General features: G+C 39.0%; 1 protein-coding gene across 5 annotated transcripts in view; it reads right to left on the minus strand.

Moving 5' to 3' along the window:
* Positions 1-13,007, minus strand: part of FOCAD (focadhesin) — a 313,712-nt gene that overhangs the window by 15,432 nt on the left and 285,273 nt on the right. For all 5 annotated transcript variants that reach the window (XM_019934890.3, XM_019934889.3, XM_019934891.3 and 2 more), the window contains exons 36-38: positions 5,835-5,963; positions 3,562-3,677; positions 707-967 (exon numbers count right to left, since the gene is read on the minus strand). In XM_019934890.3, coding sequence (XP_019790449.1) covers positions 707-967; positions 3,562-3,677; positions 5,835-5,963 — 506 coding nt within the window. The remainder of the gene's footprint in view (positions 1-706; positions 968-3,561; positions 3,678-5,834; positions 5,964-13,007) is intronic.

The raw sequence follows: 13,007 nt of genomic DNA on the forward strand, positions 1-13,007 counted from the left end.
GTCTGTTGGGGGAGAGGCAAGGCTAGTATTAAGTCACTTGATGTAAATAGTGGGTCAGACAATACGCCCAAGGACTCCCCAGGTGTAAAGTATAAGGGCTTCTTTTTTTTTATTTTAAAAATTTATTTATTTATGCCTCCGTTGGGTCTTTCTTGCTGTGCCAGGGCTTTCTCTAGTTGCAGCGAGCAGGGGCTACTCTTCGTTGCAGTGGCTTCTCTTGTTGCGGAGCACGGGCTCTAGGCGTGTGAGCTTCAGTAGTTGTGGCTCATGGGCTCCAGAGTGCAGGCTCAGTGGTTGTGGCATAAGGGCTTAGTTGCTCCACGGCATGTGGGATCTTCCTGGACCAGGGTTCGAACCCATGTCCCCTACATTGGTAGGCGGATTCTTAACCACTGTGCCACCAGGGAAGTCCAAGTGTAAGGATTTCTGAACGTGCTCATCTTCTATGGGCATTTGGTAAAAGGCCTAAGAGCAAACTTCCTGGTGCCGCACTGGTTAACCTGCTTCTGAGCGTGCTCAAAACTTTGGTTCTAAATATTCAACCTCAATTTAGATCTTGGAAGCAAACATTCTTAGTGAAGAACGTGGTTATTTCTTGCTAGCCTTCCCACCACATTCTTAAAACATATACCTCCCTGCTTTGCCAAAAGGCTTTAAAAAATCCCAAACATAAATTGTCAGGAATGTAAATATTTTTGTTCCTCACCCGAATCTTATTTGGCAGAAGGTCAAAAATTTTCCCAGTAGCTTTGCTGAGCAGACTCCAGAGGTGGTAGGCAGGGCTGGGCTGTTTCATGGCCTGGCTCAGACCCTGTAAGGCACTCGGGCATAACTCAGGTTTGGAGAGTGGGGAAGCTGCTTTAAAAACTGTCACCATCAAGCTTTCAACAAAACCCACGATCTGTTCATCAGAGACGTGTTTTATCCACGAAGGCACAGAGAGCAGGAGGTATTTCTTGATATTCAGCTGAAAGCAAAACAGAAGAGGTCAGATGTAAACAGGCAAGTCTGGGTTTGTAATGCTCAAAACCTCTAGGTCATCACTGTGTTTGAAAGATAAAAGGTTCAGGTGAAACATAAAAAGTTCAGGTTGTTTCCTAGACCCTCATTTCCCCACAGCTTCATGGTCTAATGGACCACCGATGCATGTAATTTTAGCGGCTGCGGTGACTTCTGATCCAGGGTGACTCGTGTGGATATATGGTATCTGCCAATCCATCTGTGAACTACTCAGCTTAAACCTTGGATCTCTTCAGCGAGGGGAATAAAATGCTACTTCTAAAAGAACATGACAGTTGCTATTCAGTCTTAAAAGGTCACATTCTCTGGCAAGAAAAGCTCCTGAAGATGAAGGCTCAACTGCTGGAAATCGACTAAACAGAATATCTATTATTATTCATTTCTTCTTCTGAGGAAGAATAAAGAAATAATGAGGGGAACTGGCATTCTGGGGCCATTTCTGAGCAAAGAAGAACCAGCCAAGCATATGGAACTGACCATAGCATCTTAAGAGTTCAGGAGCGCTAAGAAGGGGCATAGTTAATGATAGCTGTGAGCCACAGACTTTGAGAAAGCAGGCTTCAAAAATTCTTAGAAACATTAAGTATGATACTAAAGGAGCAGCAAGTCTAAAAGAAGTGCTTTAAAAAATAAAATCTGACAGAAACCAGTATATTTCAAAAAAAGATCAATGTAGCTTCATGAGTTACAGAAGATTTCATGTTAAAAAACATGCCATTTCAGATCATTTTTTAAATGAGCAGGTACATAATTTAAAAAATGAATTTACAAACTTAATTTGTTAATTAACAAAGATAATAAGAAAGGTTCCTAATCAAGGACAAATGCAAAAAAAAAAAAGAAATAGGACGGATCTAAAAGAGAAATGGAAGGATAACTAAAACTTAGAAAAATGTCTGAGATCAAAAAAACAGGCTGTTAGAATTATAGATGATTCAAAAGGAAGGAAGCATTAACAGAACAGTGTTCAAGACACAGGCTTTTGAGTCAGCCAGACTCTTCCATTTATTTGCTATGTAAACTTCGCTTAACCTCCAGTTGCTTCTGTTCATCAACCTATAAAATGGGAATAAAATCTACTTCTCAAAAGTGAAATAAACCAGACACAAAAGATATAATACTGTACAATTCCATTCTAAAGAATTTCTAAAGTTTATATGAAATTTAAATTTATATGAAAGTTCTTTAAAGAAGGCAAAATTATAGAGACAAAAAGAACAGTAGTAGCCTGAGTCTGAGATTGGGAGTGGGGATTAACTATAAGTAGGCACGATAGAACTTTCTGGAGTGATGGAAATATTATTGGTGATGGATGAAAATATATAAATGTACTAAGACCCATCAAATTATACACTTAAAATAGCCATATTTTATGGAATATAAATTACAACTCAATAGAGCTGTAAAAAAAAAAAAAAAATTGGCCTGTCAGGGTTGAAGAGAGATTAAATCTGATGTCTGAAAGTACTCATTGAGTGCTTACCAGTAGCAGGTACATAACCAGTGCTCATTAAGTGGTAGCTAAATGGGAGCTGTTTGGAGCAGACAGGTAATAACAGCTGATGGAAAGGACGCAGACCTCAGTAACACTGACCTTCAATTAAAAAGAATCAGGAGATGTAGGAAAGCTTAAAAAAAAAAAGAAGTACAGAGTAGAGACTAAAGCCAGAAAGACTGAGGAAATAATAAGAGGGTTTTGCACTATCCTCAAAGAATTAAAGCCTCCTAGAATAGAAGAATAACGAAGAGGAGATCATTTAGCTTATAATTAATTGGTAAACCTCTAAGGAATCATGGAATGTGGTTTTTTGGGGGGTCCTACCTTGAAATGTACCCAAAATTATACATCTTTAAATAATCTCACCCTATTCTTCCTACCTACCCTTAGAAGGTAGGAAGGTGCCCTGGAAGGTGCTGGCCCCCTCTATGCCCTGGAAGGTGCTGGCCCCCTCTATACCCTGGAAGGTGCTGGCCCCCTCTATCATAAATACCAGGCTAGATCACTTCTCCCTCAGCACTTTACTCAAGCTGAACACCATTGGCAGAGATGTTCTACTCTCTCCACATACACCTTCCCACTTACATTCCCTTGTGTCTCTAACTTGATGCCTAATGAAATCCTACCAAGCCTTCAAGGCTCGCCTTAATTGCTGCCTTTCTGTGAAAGGGAGGGATCATTTATCCAGTGTGTGTGGATTTGCCTTTCTTTTAATACCTGCTGAAATGACTGCATATCATATAAACAAACCCAGGTTCCAATAACTGTACAACTTTCTACCTGTATGGTCTTGAGAAAGGAATTTTAATATCTCTGATCATCACTGTCCCTTTTTCTTGTAATAAATGGCAGCTGAAAGCATGAATGGTGATGGCTATGGCAGAGTTCTGTGTCCCACAATTTTCCAATTTGCTGTCCAGCTATTGTCAAGTCCTCACTGTGAAGTCCACTCTTGACTTTGAGAGCTCACACACAAATGAATGTTGATCTCCCCCAAAAGAACCATATCCTCCTGTTGCTCAACATCCTTAATTACTACATACACTCAGACCATGGATCAGTGGTGGCATCACCCATATTCCCAACAGTGCAGCGACATTCTGGGATGACTGAGCCTGGGTCACCATAATTTCAAGACACAGTTGCTGAATCTCTTCACCTGAAAAAGAAAGGAAAAAACTATCTGTAATATAGCTGCTTCTCTTAACTCATATTCAGTCTTCAATGTCTCAAATCAGACATCTAAAGGTAAAAGAACTTGTGTGTGATGTCTAAAGGTAATGGAACTTCAGCAAACCATAAGGTATTTCAAGAGACGTTTTTAGTTACGAAGCTAAAGAACGTACCCGCTGTATCAGAGGCTTGAGTTTTGGAACTGGCAAGGATCTTGAAATAGCTCAGGAAAGTTCTCTTGTGATGTCTAGACAAACCTAAACACTCAAACACTATTAAAAATTTGAGAAAACGCTAGCTAAAAATCTCTTGTTTCTGTTTTTCTCTCCTCTCCATCTTACATTCAGCACATAGACAAATCTGGAAGGCCTTAGAGATGTATCCATGTTCTCTAGTGACCCAGTCTTTTTAAGCCTGATCCCAGTCCGCAGATGCATCTTCCCAACCAGACCTTTTCTTCTTTTTACTAAGGATTTTTACTAAAACACCAACATCTTCAATATAGCACACAAAAGCAGGGGAGGGGCAGGGGAACATATTTTTCTGGAAACATAGTATGGTGAGATCTGGAAGCATAGTATGGTGAGATCATATCTTATACAGGATTAGGTTCAAATGAAAGCATTCAAATGAAAATTGTGTTCAGTCAAAATAATCTTTGATTATCCCTTAAACTGTACATAAAGTATACAAATCTTTTTGTATACCATATGTAAGTAAGCACCTACTGTAAAAGAGCACTCATGGCAAATACACACACATATACAATTTCTAGCACTGTTAAAGTTGTTCTCCCTCTTTTTTTTTTTTTTGGAGGTGGGGGGCAAATACATGCATCTAAATTTGCCTATGCTAACACTCTAACTCCATACTAGAGGTTGCTGTGGACAAACTGAGATGTGCATTCCCTTTGCCTCTCACCACAAAGTACCTGTGGTAAACAGAATAATGGCCCCCAAAGATGCCTATATCTAATCCCCAGAACTTGTGAATATGTTCTCTCGTATGGCAGAGGAACTTTGCAGATGTGATTAAGGTTAAAGACCTTGAGATAAGGAGATTATCCTCGATTACTGAAATAGACCCATTAATCACATGAATCCTTAAATATGGAAAACCTTTCCTGTCTTCAGAGAACCAGACAGATGACAGCATGAGAGGTCTTCAGCCCTCTGTTGTTTGCTTTGAAGATGGGGAAAGGGGGCCACAAGCCAAGGAGTATGGGCATCCTCTAGAAGCTGGAAAAGGAAGGGGAATGGATTCTCCCTGTCTTAGTCTGTTTGGACTGTTATAACAAAACACTACAGACTGGGTAGTTTATAAACAACAGGAATTTATTTCTCACAGTTCCGATGGCTGGAAGTCCAAGACCAGGGTGCCAACATGGTTGGGTTCTGGTGAAAGCTCTTTTCTAGGTTGCAGACTGCTGATTTCTTGCTGTGTCCTCACATTGTGGAAGGGACTGGGGAGCTCTGTGGGGCCTCTTTTATAAGGGCACTAATCCCATTCATGAGGGCTCCACCCTCATTACCTAATCACCCTCAAAGGCCCCACCCTCTAATACCATCACATTGAGGTTTAGGTTCTCAACATATGAATTTTCAGGGAACACAAACATTCAGGCCACATCACTCCCCTGGGCAACTAGGAAGGAATGCTGTTCTGCTGATATCTTGATCTTAGCCCAGTGAGAACCATGTTGGACTTCTGACCTACAGGACTATAAGATAATAAATTTGTGTTGTTTCAAGCCACTAAGTCTGCGGTAATTTGTTACAGCAGTAATAGCAAACTAATACAGCATCCCATAGGGCATTTCCTTGAAACCTGGAGTTCTGAAAATGCAGCTTGATAACCATCAAACCAGGCTTTCTGGGACCTGCACCACACGCCCAGCGACATGCACCATCTCAGTCGAGTATTGTTTTGATGAGTGCATCTGGTCTGTGTCTTCAAACCTCCTTCCCCTCCCCCTCAGCTATTTAGAAAGTGACTCAATGAAAGTAACCCAGCTGTCCCATCCAAGAAGACAAACCTCAAGTACCCAGACATCCATCCAGTCACTACCAATTGTGACACACAATTTTCTATTCAGGTCACATCCTAAAAGCAGAGTCTGAAGACCTAAAAACATGATATTTACCAAAGTTTAGCCTCATAAGTGGAGAGAGGAGTGCAGCCCAGTTCACAGGAGGATACTGGTAGCTTTCTCCAACAGTTGCTATGGGTTTCATCACAACTTTGAGAAGGGAAGGAGGCACAGATTCAGGACCTGCAACAGAAAGGAAAAAAATAATAAAATACTTCAACAGCATCATGAAACTGGAACATGCCAACTTTCCCTCCTTTCTACTAGTTTCAAAGGATTTGGTATCACAGCTTCAATTGTGTTCAACCTTTCAATTCTCACTTGCTGGAAACTTTGCTTCCTCTGTTCTTCTCTCTCTTATTTGTCTCCAGTCTTTCCCTCTTGCCTGGATAGGAATATTCCACATTGCTACTTAACTCTCTTCCATGTTCTCTCATGTCTTTTCATCCAGCTTCCTACAAAGAGTAACTTACTCTACGTTATTGCCTTATTGCTCACTCACTCCTTAATCCACTTCTAGAAAAGGAGACAATCACTACCACTCAGGTCCATCTCCTTCTCAGGAGAATTGTTTACCTTCAGTCCCTGTGGCTCTAAATGGTACATTCTGTCCCATGTGATCCCTGCTTCTTCTTCTCCTCAGCCTGTGCCATGGCTGACTGCTCCACAGGTGAGCACCAGATATAACAGCTAATCCATAGGTTAACCAGCTATCTGTGACATAGCGCCATGTTCTTTTCTTTTTCTTTTTTATTTTTCAGGTGGGAGGTAATTTGAAATTGAAAAAAATGAGACACTCTAGCAGTTCTAAGTGCAGCCATAAGGTGAAGCCAGGGTTGGAGTAGCCATTGAGGGCCATATAGAAGTGAAGTTACAAGGAGGTCAGAAATGATGTATGAAAAAGTAGCAGACAAAGAAGAAGTAACTGCAGCAGCAGGATCAACATAAGCAGCAGAAGGGAAATCAGCATTAGCAGAAAGAGAAGCAGAATCAGCAAAAGGAAAAGCATCAGCAGGAAAAGGAAAAGCAGGGGTGGAATCAGCAGATAAAGCAGCAGCAGCAGACACCGAAACAGGGGAAAGCAGAGATGGGGGCAGAGTCAGCAAAAGGAAAAACAGCTGCAGAAAGGAAAAGCATGGGAGAAGGAGAAGCACAGGAAAAAGGAGAAGCACAGGAAAAAAGGAGAAGCAGAAGCAGAAAAAGCAGCTGACCTGGAGACCCTGAAAAGTGCAGAAGCAGAAGTAGGGGCAGAGTCAGCAAAAGAAAAAAGAGCTGCAGAAATAAGAAGCATGGAAAAAGGAGCACACAGGAGAAAGGAGAAGCAGAGTCAGAAAAAGCAGTAGAAAAGTAGAAGTATCAGCAGATGCTGAAAACAGGGAAGGAGAAATAAGTGGAGAGTCAGCAAAAGGAAAAACAGCTGTAGAAAGGAGAAGCACAGGAAAAGGAGAAGCAGAGGCAGAAAAAGCAGCAGAATCTGCAGACCCTGAAAAGTGGGGAAGCAGGAGCGGGGGCAGGGTCAGCAAAAGGAAAAACAGCTACAAAAAGGAGGAGCATAGGAAAAAGGAGAAGCACATGCAGAGTCAGCAAGAAAAGTAGAACAATTAGTAGAAGTTGAAAAACAGGGAGAAGCAGAGTCAATAAAAGGTCAAACAGTCAAGAAAGGAGAAGCATAGGGAAAGGGAAAAGGAGAAACATATAAAAATGGGCAAAGAGTTTGAAGACATTTTCCCAAAGATGGTACACAAATGGCAACAAAGATATGAAAAGATGTTCAACATTACTAATCATCAGAGAAATGCAAATCAAAACCACAGTAAGATATCACCTCATGGCCATTAGGATGGCTACTATTTTTTAAAAAAATAGAAAAAAACTGTGTTGGTGAGGATGTAGAGAAATTGGAGCCCTTGTGAACTTCTGGTGGGATTATAAAATAGAACTGTTATGGAAAACAGTATGATGGCTCCTCAAAAAATTAAAAATAGACCTACCTTATGACCTAGCAATTCCACTTCCAAAAGAACTGAAAATAGAGTTTCGATGAGATATTTGCATGCCCAAGTCTATAGCAGTACTATTTTATTTTTTGACAGTAAAACAGTTACTTTATTTTTTTTTGTTTCGTTTTCAAAATTATATAATAATTTATTCACATAGTTCAAAAAGCAGAAAAATCATTCTTATTTTTTAGGCAAATAAAGCATATTATAACTCTCCGTTCTACTACACCTTATTTTTCTCACTTATTGATGTGTCTTAGAGTCCTTCCCTATTAGTACCTTTTTTTTTTATACAGCAGGTTATTATTAGTCATCAATTTAATACACATCAGTGTATACATGTCAATCCCAATCGCCCAATACATCCCCCCACCCCCCAACCACTTTCCCCCCTTGGTGTCCATACATTTGTTCTCTACATCTGTGTTTCAATTGCTGCCCTGCAAACTGGTTCATCTGTACCATTTTTCTAGGTTCCACATACATGCATTAATATATGATATTTGTTTTCCTCTTTCTGACTTACTTCACTCCATATGACAGTCTCTAGATTCATCCATGTCTCAACAAATGACCCAATTTTGTTCCTTTTTATGGCTGAGTAATATTCCATTGTATATATGTACCACAACTTCTTTATCCATTCATCTGTCGATCGGCATTTAGGTTGCTTCCATGACCTGGCTATTGTAAATAGTGCTGCAGTGAACACTGGGGTGCATATGTCTTTTTGAATTGTGGTTTTCTCTGGGTATATGCCCAGTAGTGGGATTCCTGGGCCATATGGTAATTCTATTTTTAATTTTTTAAGGAACCTCCATACTGTTCTCCATAGTGGCTGTATCAATTTACATTCCCACCACCAATAGTGCAAGAGGGTTCCCTTTTCTCCACACCCTCTCCAGCATTTGTTGTTTGTAGATTTTCTGATGAAGCCCATTCTGGTGTGAGGTGATACCTCATTGTAGTTTTGATTTGCATTTCTCTAATAATGAGAGATGTTGAGCAGCTTTTCATGTGCCTCTTGGCCATCTGTATGTCGTCTTTGGAGAAATGGCTATTTAGGTCTTCTGCCCATTTTTGGACTGGGTTGTTTGTTCTTTTAATATTGAGCAGCATGAGCTGTTTACATATTTTGGAGATTAATCCTTTGTCCGTTGATTTGTTTGCAAATATTTTCTCCCATTCTGAGGGTTGTCTTTTGGTCTTGTTTATGGTTTCCTTTGCTGTACAAAAGCTTTTAAGTTCCATTAGGGCCCATTTGTTTATTTTTGTTTTTATTTCCATTACTCTAGGAGGTGAAACAAAAAAGATCTTGCTGTGATTTATGTCAAAGAGTGTTCTTCCTATGTTTTCCTCTAAGAGTTTTATAGTGTCCGGTCTTACATTTAGGTCTCGAATCCATTTTGAGTTTATTTTGTGTATGGTGTTAGGGAGTGTTCTAATTTCATTCTTTTATATGTAGCTGTCCAGTTTTCCCAGCACCACTTATTGAAGAGACTGTCTTTTCTCCATTGTATATCCTTGCCTCCTTTATCATAGATTAGTTGACCATAGGTACGTGGGTTTACCTCTGGGCTTTCTATCCTGTTCCATTAATCTATGTTTCTGTTTCTGTGCCAGTACCATATTGTCTTGATTACTGTAGCTTTGTAGTATTGTCTGAAGTCAGGGAGTCTGATTCCTCCAGCTCTGTTTTTTTCCCTCAAGACTGCTTTGACTATTCGGGGTCTTTTGTGCCTCTGTAAAAATTTTAAGATTTTTTGTTATAGTTCCGTAAAAAATGCCATTGGTAATTTTATAGGGATTGCATTGAATCTGTAGATTGCTTTGGGTAGTATAGTTGTTTTCACAATATTGACTCTTCCCGTCCAAGAACATGGTATATCTCTCCATCTGTTGGTACCATCTTTAATTTCTTTCATCAGTGTCATAGTTTTCTGCATACAGGTCTTTTGTCTCCCTAGGTAGGATTATTCCTAGGTATTTTATTCTTTTTGTTGCAGTGGTAAATGGGAGTGTTTCCTTAATTTCTCTTTCAGATTTTTCATCATTAGTGTATAGGAATGCCAGAGATTTCTATGCATTAATTTTGTATCCTGCAACTTTACCAATTTCACTGATTAGCTCTAGTAGTTTTCTGGTGGCATCGTTAGGATTCTCTATGTATAGGAGCATGTCATCTGCAAACAGGGACAATTTTACTTCTTCTTTTCCAATCTGTGTTCCTTTTATTTCTTTTTCTTCTCTGATTGCCAAGGCTAGGACTTCCAAAACTATGTTGAATAATAGCATTGAGAGTGGACATCCTTGCCTTGTTCCTGATCTTAGAGGAAATGCTTTCAGTTTTTCACCATTGAGAATGATGTTTGCTGTGGGTTTGTCATATATGGCCTTTATTATGTTGAGGTAGGTTCCCTCTATGCCCACTTTCTGGAGAGTTTTTATCATAAATGGGTTTTGAATTTTGTCAAAAGCTTTTTCTGCATCTATTGAGATGATCATATGGTTTTTATTCTTCCATTTGTTAACATGGTGTATCACATTGATTGATTTGCGTATATTGAAGAATCCTTGCATCCCTGGGATAAATCCCACTTGATCATTGTGTATGATCCTTTTAATGTGCTGCTGGATTGTGTTTCCTAGTATTTTGTTGAGTGTTTTTGCATCTATATTCATCAGTGATATTGGTCTGTAGTTTTCTTTCTTTGTGACATCCTTGTCTGGTTTTGGTATCAGGGTGATGGTGGCCTCGTAGAATGAGTTTGGGAGTGTTCCTCCCTCTGCTATATTTTGGAAGAGTTTGAGAAGGATAGGTGTTAGCTCTTCTCTAAATGTTTGATAGAATTCACCTGTGAAGCCATCTGGTCCTGGGCTTTTGTTTGTTGGAAGATTTTTAATCACAGTTTCAATTTCATTACCTGTAATTGGTCAGTTCATATTTTCTATTTCTTCCTGGTTCAGTCTTGGAAGGTTATACCTTTCTAACAATTTGTCCATTTCTTCCAGGTTGTCCATTTTATTGGCATAGAGTTGCTTGTAGTAGTCTCTTAGGATGCTTTGTATTTCTGCGGTGTCTGTTGTAACTTCTCCTTTTTCATTTCTAATTTTATTTATTTGAGTCCTCTCCCTCTTTTTCTTGATGAGTCTGGCTAATGTTTTATCAATTTTGTTTATCTTCTCAAAGAACGAGCTTTTAGTTTTATTGTTCTTTGCTATTGTTTTCTTTATTTCTATTTCATTTATTTCTGCTCTGATCTTTATGATTTCTTTCCTTCTGCTAACTTTGGGTTTTGTTTGTTCTTCTTTCTCTAGTTCCGTTAGTTGTAAGGTTAGATTATTTATTTGAGATTTTTCTTGTTTCTTGAGGTAGGCTTCTATTGCTATAAACTTCCCTCTTAGAACTGCTTTTGCTGCATGCCACAGGTTTTGGATTGCCGTGTGTTCACTGTCATTTGTCTCTAGGTATTTTTTTATTTCCTCTTTGATTTCTTCAGTGATCTCTTGGTTATTTAGTAACGAAGTGTTTAGCGTCCACGTGTTTGTGTTTTTTACTTTTCCCCTGTAATTCATTTCTAATCTCATAGCATTGTGGTCAGAAAAGATGCTTGATATGATTTCTATTTTCTTAAATTTACTGAGACTTGATTTGTGACCCAAGATGTGATCTATCCTGGAGAATGTTCTGTGCAAACTTGAGAAGAAACTGTAATCTGCTGTTTTGGATGGAATGTCCTATAAATATCAATTAAATCTATCTGGTCTATTGTGTCATTTAAAGCTTCTGTTTCCTTATTTATTTTCATTTTGGATGATGTGTCCATTGGTGTAAGTGAGGTGTTAAAATACTCCACTATTATTGTGGTACTGTCGATTTTCTCTTTTACAGCTGTTAGCAGTTGCATTATGTATTGAGGTGGTCCTATGTTGGGTGCATATATATTTATAGTTGTTATATCTTCTTCTTGGATTGATCCCTTGATCATTATGTAGTGTCCTTCCTTGTCTCTTGTAACATTCTTTATTTTAAAGTCTATTTTATCTGAAATGAGTATTGCTACTCCAGCTTTCTTTTGATTTCCATTTGCATGGAATATCTTTTTCCATCCCCTCACTTTCAGTCTGTATGTGTCCCTAGGTCTGAAGTGGGTCTCTTGTAGACAGCATATATATGGGTCTTGTTTTTGTATGCATTCAGCAAGCCTGTGTCTTTTGGTTGTAGCATTTAATCCATTCACGTTTAAGGTAATTATCGATATGCATGTTCCTATGACCATTTTCTTAATTGTTTTGGGTTTGTTTTTGTAGGTCCTTTTCTTGTCTTGTGTTTCCCACTTAGAGAAGTTCCTTTAGCATTTGATGTAGAGCTGGTTTGGTGGTGCTGAATTCTCTTAGCTTTTGCTTGTCTGTAAAACTTTTGATTTCTCCATTGAATCTGAATGAGATCTTTGCAGGGTAGAGTAATCTTGGTTGTAGGTTCTTCCCTTTCATCACTTTAAGTATATCATGCCACTCCCTTCTGGCTTGTAGAGTTTCTGCTGAGAAATCAGCTGTTAATCTTATGGGAGTTCCCTTGTATGTTATTTGTTGTTTTTCCCTTGCTGCTTTCAATAATTTCTCTTTGTCTTTAATTTTTGCCAATTTGATTACTATGTATCTCGGCATGTTTCTCCTTGGGTTTATCCTGTATGGGACTCTCTGGGCTTCCTGGACTTCGGTGGCTATTTCCTTTCCCACGTTAGGGAAGTTTTTGACTATAATTTCTTCAAATATTTTCTCGGGTCCTTTCTCTCTCTCTCTTCTCCTTCTGGGACCCCTATAATGTGAATGTTGTTGCATTTAATGTTGTCCCTGAGGTCTCTTAGGCTGTCTTCATTTCTTTTCATTCTTTTTTCTTTGTTCTGTTCCACAGCAGTGAATTCCACCATTCTGACTTCCGGGTCACTTATCCATTCTTCTGCCTCAGTTACTCTGCTATTGATTCCTTCTAGTGTAGTTTTCATTTCAGTTATTGTATTGTTCATCTCTGTTTGTTTGTTCTTTAATTTTTCTAGATCTTTGTTAAACATTTCTTGCATCTTCTCGATCTTTGCCTCCATCGTTTTTCCAGGGTCCTGGATCATCTTCACTATCATTATTCTGAATTCTTTTTCTGGAAGGTTGCCTATCTCCACTTCATTTAGTTGGTTTTCTGGGGTTTTATCTTGTTCCTTCATCTGGTACA

The sequence above is a fragment of the Tursiops truncatus genome, chromosome 6 (assembly GCF_011762595.2).
Source record: "Tursiops truncatus isolate mTurTru1 chromosome 6, mTurTru1.mat.Y, whole genome shotgun sequence".
Classification (NCBI taxonomy): domain Eukaryota; kingdom Metazoa; phylum Chordata; class Mammalia; order Artiodactyla; family Delphinidae; genus Tursiops; species Tursiops truncatus.